The sequence below is a fragment of the Castanea sativa genome, chromosome 10 (genome assembly GCF_040712315.1).
Source record: "Castanea sativa cultivar Marrone di Chiusa Pesio chromosome 10, ASM4071231v1".
Taxonomy (NCBI): domain Eukaryota; kingdom Viridiplantae; phylum Streptophyta; class Magnoliopsida; order Fagales; family Fagaceae; genus Castanea; species Castanea sativa.
The window spans coordinates 11969426-11980044 of record NC_134022.1 but is presented as its reverse complement, the minus strand read 5'-3'; the positions used below and the strand labels follow the sequence as shown (position 1 = coordinate 11980044).

The window sequence follows — 10619 nt, the reverse complement described above, 5'->3', positions numbered from 1 at the left end:
TACTATCATCTCCTTGTGAATGAGATTATACTATTAGTACACATTATTTAATTTGCCTTTGCATGTTTTAAATTACCTTACTTGTGAATCACATATTGGCAAAATCGGACTAATTGAACAACTTTGTTAATTCACTTGCAATTTAACAACTGGGATCTAACTCTAACAAGAATATAATGTGTGGATTACAGTTAACTTAACTGATATAGTCTTTGATGGTTAAATAAAAGGTTTGAAGTTCAATCTCCGTCTACACAAAAAACTAATTGGTGTCTTAGTTTAATGATAAAGAACTATCATTAGAAGCGGATACCATAAGTTAAAACTCCCTGAAAAAAAGAATATAATATAGTTCGATTATTCATCAATCCAAAGCTGTGCATTTTTCTCTCCTCCAACCCCCACCCCCCCCCCCCTCCCATCTTTCCGGTTCAAAATTTATTCCTTTCTTTTTTTCCGTTAACAATTACCTAGGAAGTGAATGACACAAAGTGATTGGACATTGCAAAATTAGATCTGGTTGTTCAACAACTAAATCATTCCTTAAATTATTCGAAATTTGAAGTTTGGGGTCCCAAATTTCAACAGCTGAATTCACAAGTCACAACAGCAGATCAAGCCCTTACGTGGCAAATTTGGTGTCACCCATGCATTCAATCCGGTTCTACAATAACCAGGTTTCATGAAACCCGGCCCTTCAACCCTAGTTATGTATCCCTCACATGTCTAATTTGTTTACATCTCACCCTAAAATCCTATTCTCAACAATAAACTGTCAAATTTCCCCAATAGACTTTAATAGCATTCATAAATATTTACTCAAAACTCTCACTCATGGCATCTCATCAGATGTCAATGTATTGGCAAAGACCTGCTCAGCTGCATTATCCTTATTCATAACACGAACTACGTTTTAATAGGTACTACAGAAGTCAACCATTCCCGTAAGTCAATGCTATTGCATGACATTTCAAAAACAGAATAAATGACATTTTTTTTCTTTTTGGGTGAGAGTACCATAAAGTTGGAATGGAGCAGCACTGATAGACAGTCAAAGTTGTTGGAATAGGGGCATCAAGGATCTTGAAAGGTGTGTGATAGAGCACAAATATACTCAAAAGCAGATGCCCCTCAATTGGCAAGTGGTCACATTATGTGATATAAAAATAAAAAAAGCTGTAAATTAAGAGTGAACATTCATGTCTAAATCAACAGCTTTGCAGGAAACAAGTATTGCTAAAGATAAACACTGATTTCCAGGTCAGAGGAAAGTTTGAAAAAAGGAAGGGGAGGAAGAAAAAGAAAAAAAAAAAAGCACTTACATTCACACTGTTTATTCAATAAAGAGAAGATCTGCTTAGCAAGTGATGGGAACACCTCAGACATTTGGGGGAGGCCAAATCTTCCCAAACAACTCTTCCACTCGCTTGGCTTGATTAACATAACCTTCCAGTCCACCAGCCAGAAGGTCTACAGTTGCCGGTCCCATAGCTGATGCAAGGCTTAATTGGTCCCATTTCACGAGCTGGACATGAAGAGATGATTGATTAACCATCTAAGAGTATTTAGAGAAATCAAAGTAGGAATGCCTATAGAAAGAGGCCAGGGTATGGGTGAATGAGCAGCAATATTTTAATAGTCTGGTTAGGATTGATTTCCACCAACACAATATGCTGTTGTCAGCAAAATTAACTGTGAACCTTCACATAGCAACCATGAACTGCTCAGGCTTCTTTAAATGATACCATCTCACTACAATCACTATGGTGGCAGTGATAGAAGATGTATAGTAGTTATGACAGTATAGGAGTGATAGTAGATGTGGTATAGCGATTGTGGTGAGATGGTAGCACTGATGAGGTGATGGTGGCAGCTATTGTCGTAGTATTAGTAGAACCGTAGAAGTGCAAATGGTGATGGAAGCAATGGTGTTGGATGAGGAGATTGTGTTTAGGACTCAGTGTGGCCTTGGGTCTGCATCCTGTCTAGTGCACTGGAGCATTAGACAAAAGCCTTGCTCTCATGTTTAAGTTTTCTAAAAACCTAAACAGGGGGAAAGGAGGTTTGGTTGTGTTCTGCGGCCCATTTAAGGGCTAGTGATGTGGTGAGGACATTGGTAATTATTATTTTTTTCAAGAGAATACAAAGGTAAACCAATACAATAACTTAGGCGGGCTTGGAACAGCAATATCGTTAACTATTTTTTTTTTCTCTATCACTGTTCAACACACATCCATAACTTAGATGGGATTTTGAGACTGCATTTTGTGATCATAAAGTAGGTAAATTTGGCTCCATTCCTCACAATTTTTATCAGTAAAACAACGAAACTCCAAATGCTTAAGAGGAATATGCAGTGAGAATATGAAAAGAAAGCAGACCTCTTCTTTACTGAAATTGTATAGGGCTGCAGACTGTGGAGAAAGTCTCCTAACAAAGGAGTACTTCTCATCAGGAGCAGTAACAGAGTCTTTGAGAGATTGTAATACCTTCAATGGTGCAATGATGTAGTCAACCCTGGGAAATGACAAATAGAAGCATTAAAGGTTATTCCAAACATGAAACCTGTCAAGAATTTAATGATATTTATGATAAAATGTCATATGGTTACCCCAGAAGACTAAATAAATCCTGCTTGTTTCGGACTGCAGCAGCCATCAACTTTGATTTATGTCCATACTTGTGAATGTAATTATAAGCCTTTGTCACCTGCAGGGATGGATATAGTATGTCTAGTTCAGTCTCCTCATTATTTTGTTTTTTATTTTATTTTTTTACTTCTTATTTATTTTAATCTTCGCGGTTTGTTAGTGTAGACTCAAGTCAGTTGAGTGATCAAACACAGTGCCAGAAGTCTAACCAACTAAGCAGACTTTGTATCAATGCTGAAGTAAATGCCCTTTAGGATTAGCTTCAAAGGTTGTAGGAATCCTGCTTTGAGGTTATGAAACCATAGAGTATGAAACACATCATGCTGTACACAGATATTGCTAGAAACACATGTGGTGCTGGAAAATTGAGGTCCCAATTGCTTGAAAATGAGGGAAATCTGGTCAGGGGTACTATGATCACAATGCACATGCATCAACCACCAATTACTTAGGAAGCAGAAACACTTCATTTGGAGTGTCATACCCGTGTCAGACACTTGACACACCTAGGACACTTCTGCATGTGTCTTAATCGTATCCTTTTAAAAAAAATAAATAAATACAAAACTAAGTCGGGATACATTAACAAAAGGAATTAAATACCCTTTCACAAAAAAAAGAGAGCATCCATGCTCTAAATAGTAATAATGCATTTGAAAATTAATAAGTATATTTATTCTTGGTTTGTATTCTAATTTCTAAACATCCTTATTAGTCATGGATTTACTTTACTATCCATTATTACTCTTAATTTGATATATATTTAACATTTTATGAAAAATAGATGCTTAATAATATAAAAAAATATATAAATGATAATATATTTAATAATTATTTAATAGACGAGTCCTGCCATATCCATGTCCTGTTTTTTCAAAAACTATCATGCCGCCGTTATGTACTCGTACACAAACTTGTATCTTTGTTTGTGTTCGTCCTTCTTAGCCAATTATAGCCCCTCAGCACAAAAATGGGGTAATATAGTCCATTAATGTTAAATAGGTAAAGGAAGAAACATAGACATGGTAGGAAAGGCATAATGACATTTGATTCTAACAATCAATATGCTCCAGATGATGCCAAACAATTTCAAATGGAGGATAAAGGGGAAAATAATAAACCCTAAGGCTCAACACTTAGGAGTTTGCCTGAATACAGCACCAAGCGTGGAAAACTTAAGAATCAGAACCCAGAAATTAGAAATTTTCCAATTCAAATTTTCACTTCATCAAAGCCTGTCTTACATGTTTATTAAAGCCTCTTTTAAATAGGCTTTCAGACAGTACATCAATAAAAAGGGGGGGTGGGGGGGACATAATTCCACAAAATCCTCAATCAAGAAAAATTACATCAATGGAATTTCAAATTAGCACTAATCTTGTTGCATCTTGGTGTCTACACCACCAGGCCAAAAAATTATGAACTAATATTGGTTTAGAATACAAAGTGAAGAGCAAGATAAAATCATCAACAGATGGCAGAAAATGAATTCAGAAAACAGTATGCTGAGAAATAGTATTTCACAAGATAACATGATGCTGTTGAAAACAATAGTTGGACAATAAATTTCAGTAGGTTACAAAATTCAAAATTAATACCATGAAAGTTGTTTAACTTCAATCTAAATGTCCTTTTCTTCCTCTACTTTAAGTGAGAACTGAACCTACAATCTCTCCTTAGTCGCTTACCACCTTAGCCGATGCACAGGGCCTGTCTAGAGACAAGTTTGCCCACAGTCCCAAAAACAACCCCAATATCAGATTGCAAAATTACACGACTTATAAACATAAAGTGGTTTCTTATAATAATACTGATAAACTGCAGGTGATTAAATCAACTATAATCTTGTTGAATGTATTGAAACAATTGAAAAATCATTAATTAAATCAACTAAAATCTTGTTGACTGTATTGAAACAATTAAAAAATCAGAAGATCAGTGTTGTTTAACTAACCAAAGCCAACCCTGGATCCTCGCCTCTGCTGATAGCAGCTTCAATCTCAGGGTCGCCAGAATGGTTGCGTGCCCAATCCTGAAGGACAGTGATTGCATTTCAGTAACGACCAAACTAAAGGTTCTATAAACAACAGAAATACACAATATTAATAGAAAATTACCCTTAAACGACCCACAAAAATCTGAATAACAGAAGCACCAGCTTGGGCCGCAGCTGCAGCTTGAGCAAAGCTGAAAAACAGATCAAAACATAAATGATTAAGAAAGATCACTAGATGTAAAATGTTGATCAAATTTAGTCTGCCTACAAAATGGCAAAGCTACTTAATGACAAGCTTATTTCCTTAAATGATGATTGAAGCAAATCATACATTAGCATTAACCTTGGGAAATATCAAAGGCTGAGAATAAAAATGCATTCACATAACCTCTGAAGTAGCTTGCCCTACCCAGAAATCAACATCATAGATGTTAAGCAAGTTTAACAAACAACAAAGATATATGGACACATAATATGGGGAAATCTATCACCGAGCTGCCAAGGAGAAAAGGAAAAACCAATCTTGTTGCTTGGTGCAAACATAAGATCAACAATGAAGACCCAAATATTGACTATATAATCAAGAAAACCTTCAGCGTACCTCACCTGGTTGCAACACAGTTCAAATGTGTGAATTTAATTACAGTGTATTAGCATACAATCTCGCTTTCCAAACTCAGAATTGGTGACTAATCATTATAAAATTGTTCCAGATAAAAGCACATATAACAGCAGGAAGACAAGCTTTTAGTCACCATAATCAAGTCATATCCTTTTTTGATTGTCATAGTGAAGTTTCAAGGTAGCACCATTATACATCTTATTGTATACCTGTATACAAAAGTCAAATGTGTCTGTATTCCTTCAGATTCCAGCAATCTTGAGGCCTCTATTCCCTGTATAAAAGTCAATAAATTGTGGGCCACAAAGGGATGAAAAGATTCATTAACCTCCATGCTTCAAGTCTCAAAGAAAGTTCTTAGATTGCCAATAGAGACATATATTGCTAAAATACTCACTTGCCAAGTTGAAGGAATTTTAAACAGCAAACGCTCAGGAGGTACATTAATTTCATTGTACAATTTCAACAAGTCATGCACCTGCAAAATTTGATCAACTAAAAATAATAGTCCATATTAAGGTAATAGAAAAAAAAGGAATGGAGACAGATTTCCATGGTAATTTAGGAGAATGAGCAAAAAATATTGAAGATACAAAGTATATGATAAAAAACAGGAGGCAAAAACATGCAGGATGTGTCTCTCACATGCACAGTGTGATGCAGGACAATGGAACTATTAAGAAGGGACATGGTATTTTAGGAAGAAAAAAAAAAAGAAGAATGATAGGATTAGACCAAAGAATCACTATCTAGGGTTTTCTTGGAATCACTATCTAGCAATAAAAATAGAAAAATAAAACCCAAGAATCGTCACCTAGGGTTGCTTGAAATCACCATCTAACACGAAATAAAGATAGTAGCCCAAGAATCACCACCTAGACTTACTAGGCATCATCTCCAAGATTGACATGAAGATAGGAGCCTAGGAATCACCATTAAGCACTATAGGAAAACTTCCAACCCAAATTTCACTAGTCCATGATAAATTGTTAGCGAGTCCATAGGCTTTTTATAGGGTTCCCAAATTGCATTCAACATGAAAATAAAATAAACTCATAATGAGATGACAGAAGATATGGATATAAAAATCAGATAGAATTAAATCCACTAATATCATCAATTAGCATCACTCACGATCAATCAGGTCTGTAGGATTTTAATTGGATAATATCCATGTTGGCGTAATAAGATTAGGGTGGGAAATCCCTAATCTAAAAAATCAAGTCTGGTTACTGCATCTAAAAATTGGCATCCACAGAATTTTGGTCTAGCATGAAATGAAGCTGCTTGAGCAAACACAGTAGCAGCGAACAGTACAATCAGAGATCTACCTAAGTGTTGCCTTTGGACTGCTCAAGCCACTGAGACCTGCTTGCTCGAGCAATTAAAAGCTTGCTTGAGCAAGCCCTTCAGATATTGTTTAACTCAAAGCTTGCTGAAGAAGCCGGGTGTATAGATTGCTTATTTCATGTGCCATGAGGTCACTGATGGGATCGGAATTTATTGCATGGCCAGCAGCTGTTCCCTTGGGTCAAAAATTAAGCCAGGCATGGGTGAAAAAGCAGTAGTGGTTCTTCTCTGCTATTTTGGGCTTGCAAGAAGATTATGAGAGATTCTCTACTAAAAGCTCTTGTGCTCCTTGCACTGGATAGAAAAGACCATGGGAATGCCTTGTGTGGGGTTGTGCCGTTAAGCCATTCAAAGAAGTAAGATTGGCTTTTTGAAGCTCCTGAGCCATTGTTTTTGTATGGCACAGGTGAGAGCATTGTGAGGGGAAAAGAAAATTTAAATGCAACAAGAGGCAAGGGGTATTTCTATGGGCTGGGCTGAGCGAAAAGGAAAAGGAGCACCGAGTAGCATTTTTGCTCTTTTTGTGCTCTTAAGCTTTTTAGTTGAAGGGTAACCAAGTTAAGAGCATTTTCATGGTGTTCCTGTGCTGAACAAAAGAAACCCCTATGGAGAGAGCATTTTTTGTGTACTAAGCTTATTGATAGAATTTCAGCCTGTGCTTTTTAGCTCCAGAAAATCTTCCTCTCTCTTCCTTAGTTATTGATCTTGTACCTTATTTCTACATACCCTTGTCTTAGCCAAGGTCCTAGAACCCATGGCAAGTTTTTAATAAAATACCCCTTTCATTAACGATCTTAACTTTGAATCATAAATTTAAAATTTGAGAGATTGAAATCACATAGACAAATTTTCAGTGAGGTTCAATGCAGTGTCAAAGGTTCTAGTTGGAGGAGATCACTACACAGAAGCATTTCAGAGGTTTGGGGACTATTGTAGTAAGAAGGAAATCGAGGCATTCACAGAGGTTGCATAGAGTCTAGGCTAGGAAAAATTTTGTAAGTCTCTGACTTTTGTAACTGTTCCTTTCATAGTGGATTTTCTATGGACCTGCCTTTGTCCCCTTAGGAGCTTTTCCTTTGGACAGTTTTTTCTTAAGTTTTCCACTTCGTCACCAATCTCTAATTGACTTTCTTTATTGCTGTTGATTTGATTGCATAAACTGTGGTGTGTGTGTGTATATATTATGCTGGGTGTATAATTTTATTTGTTGAGTTTAATCGACAAATTTTTTATCTCCACAAGGCTAAACACGTAGGGTTCTAAAATATATTTTTCAAGGTCCATCGAAATCAATCAGCGTGAATAGGTCCAATTTGGTTGTCCACACCACAGCAAAGCTAAAATGATGAAAATGTTTTTTTAAAAATTGCATGTAAAGTATGGAGCTTGAGTTCTATAGCCAAACTATTTCTGTCAGCACCATATGCATTGCCTCACATGTGATGCTCAAGCCAACTAGGCATTGTCGTTCTACATGTTTAAAATGTTACAAGAAGCTTATGTTTCCCTTAAGCAATATTTCTTGGTTTTTTCAATTTTCCATTTTGCATCATATGCTCTACACAAGACAACACCATTAGTATTCATGTGCAGAAAGAGGACGAGTCATGTGCAATTTCAGAAAGGAAAAAAAAGGCTTGAACTTATATGATAGTTCTCTTAAGTGGAAGACATCAATTTCTTCTCAACAACTTCTTCTTTTTTTCTTTTTTTCCTTTTTTTTTTCCCAGAACTCATGTTTCTGTTTATCGCACCATGGTCCTTCCTTCTAACTGGACTTCTTGATGTACAAATCTATTTGAAATGAAAGAGGGTTTAAAAAGTACAAAAAATTTTAAATTTTATACTTTGCCTGCACCAATGATATGGTGATTTTAATATCCCTAAATCTAAAGCTCAAGATATTAAATGTGGAAGACATATCATGAGAAAAAGAACAACTCTAGATTGCCATCTACCAACCCAAAATTCCTTCAAGAAAGTACACCGTAAATGCGTAGTTAGAGATTGAATTAGCAAGCAATGAATGATTGATGGAAATTGAATACGAACAACCAAGTCATAGCTAATACTCTGATTCAAATATGAATATTTAAGCAATTTCTTTAAAACAATAAATTACAAAAACCAACCTTCCTGATAATGCCATGTGTGTCATAAGCAAGGCGTGGATCCACTTCAGTTGAAACACGACCGGGTACTAGTTTTGCCAAATCACCGCCAACATTCACTAAAGCCTAAGTGTCCATGACCCATAGCAAACCATCTTGATCAATTTAACGAAACAAATACATCTCTCGCGATCAAGTTATAAGAAAACAAACCTTGTTAACGAAACATGACAATCTCAAATCAGCGTTTTCTAGCCCATAACAAGTGGAATCTGCCAAAGCCATTTCCACAGCATTCTACACAAAATCAAAATAGCTAATTATAAAAACAATATCCTAAATACCAAAATTGAAAGCCTAGATTTAGTTTTTCTATCTAGTTTTCAATGAGATTGAAGCCTTACTCTAAATACTGTATCAGGAAGGCTACATATACCCAAAAGGAGCGAGGAGCTAACGGTAGCTGCTGTTGGAGGAAACCTAAATTTTGAATAATAACAAAACCATCAATTCAAGCATTATCTCTTCATTTTGATTGCTCAGAAAAAAATAAAATAAAATAAAATGAAATGAAATAAACTTCCAAGTCTTATTCTTCCAATTGTGCTACCTTCCTAATAATAATAATAACAATAACAATTATAAATAAAGAAGATTATTATTATTTTTTAAAATCTTTTGAGGGGTTTCCATATTTTTGAAGTAGAAGAGAGTCAAATTAGTACTAATGACATGTAATATCATTTTGCAAATTTCAATGTTGGTACTTTCAATATTGTCCGTACAGTTTCATGACCATAATGAGTAAGCAATGAAATGAAGGAAACAGAGGAATTCAACGAAAGCTAGTTCCAATTCCATTCTTTCTCGAAATAGTGTACCTCTCGAAATCATCGAAAATGACAGTGTCAGGAACGATCTCACTGAAGCTAGACACAGCATCCAATTCCGTGTTGGAACCTAAATTAAACCACCAATCATTTTCAACAACAACAACAATGTTTAAATAAATAAATAAAACAAATTCGAGATTGTGACAGTTAGGATCTAAACTAAATAGAAGAGATATTGACCGGTGTCGAGCGAGGACGAGGAAGCTCGAATTAGCGGAAACGATTTACGAACGTTGTTGAAGACTACAAGATTTGAAGCTGTCGACCCAGCTCCAGGTAAGAACCTCGATCTCCCCTGCTATCAATCAATATCAAAAATCAAAATCACTCATACATGCATTCATAGTCGTGCGTTATATACAAACCTGCAGAGAGGAAGAGAGAGCAGAGAAGGGCGGAGATTGCAAAGTCAGTGACATTTGGAAATTCAGTTGGGAATAGGAGGGACTTTTAACTCTCTACTTTCAACTCATGCGGATATGGATCCCACGTATATATATATATATACACTCAGTTACTCACGTCCCCACAGTGTGGAATATACGGTGTTATTATTATCTAGGTTTTGAAGACAGTCTTAACATGTTTGTAAGAGACTTATGGTTTTATTTTTTTCTTTTTCTTTTTTGGTTACTGTATTTTAATTTAGTTTATAACTTTTTATTTGTATCAATTTAATTCATAATTTTTTAGTATTGTGTTAATATAACCTATGTTGTTATCTCTCTGATGAAAATTGTTGATGTGGCAAATAACTAAAATAAAAAATTAGTTTACTTTGATGTGACAATAAACTAATTTTATATTTTGGCCGATTGCCCTATCAACAATTTTCATTCAAGAGATAACGGTAGAGATTAAATTGACATAGTATTGAAAGGTTAAAGACTAAATTGAAATATGATATAAATGATAGGGATGAAATACGTAATTTACCTTCTTTTTTTTTAATAATAAGTTGGTGGATAACCTTATTGAGGGAGCTATTAATGGATG

The 10619-nt window shown here is 35.4% G+C and overlaps 1 protein-coding gene across 2 annotated transcripts; it reads right to left on the bottom strand.

Annotated features, from left to right (window-relative positions):
• Positions 1-1081: 1081 nt before the first annotated feature.
• Positions 1082-10148, bottom strand: LOC142613308 (uncharacterized). Of its 2 annotated transcripts, none has more exons than XM_075785610.1 (13): positions 9989-10148; positions 9804-9921; positions 9612-9690; positions 9135-9210; positions 8944-9027; positions 8752-8856; positions 5667-5747; positions 5479-5543; positions 4769-4838; positions 4606-4683; positions 2612-2709; positions 2382-2517; positions 1082-1525 (listed from the first exon to the last, which is right to left on the bottom strand). In XM_075785610.1, the coding sequence occupies exons 1-13, from the start codon at positions 10040-10042 to the stop codon at positions 1379-1381; spliced, it is 1191 nt and encodes a 396-aa protein (XP_075641725.1). In that variant the 5' UTR covers positions 10043-10148; the 3' UTR covers positions 1082-1378. The 2 variants fall into 2 exon arrangements, with proteins under 2 accessions (XP_075641725.1, XP_075641727.1); XM_075785612.1 differs by having other exon boundaries at positions 9804-9918; positions 9989-10145.
• Positions 10149-10619: the final 471 nt, after the last annotated feature.

Coding starts and splice junctions, on each gene's coding strand:
- LOC142613308 (XM_075785610.1), bottom strand. CDS start 10,042: ATGTCACTGACTTTGCAATCTCCGCCCTTCTCTGCTCTCTCTTCCTCT. Junction 9,922..9,988: donor CTCTCTCTTCCTCTCTGCAG/GTTTGTATATAA, acceptor ATTGATTGATAG/CAGGGGAGATCGAGGTTCTT. Junction 5,544..5,666: donor AAATTCCTTCAACTTGGCAA/GTGAGTATTTTA, acceptor ACTTTTATACAG/GGAATAGAGGCCTCAAGATT.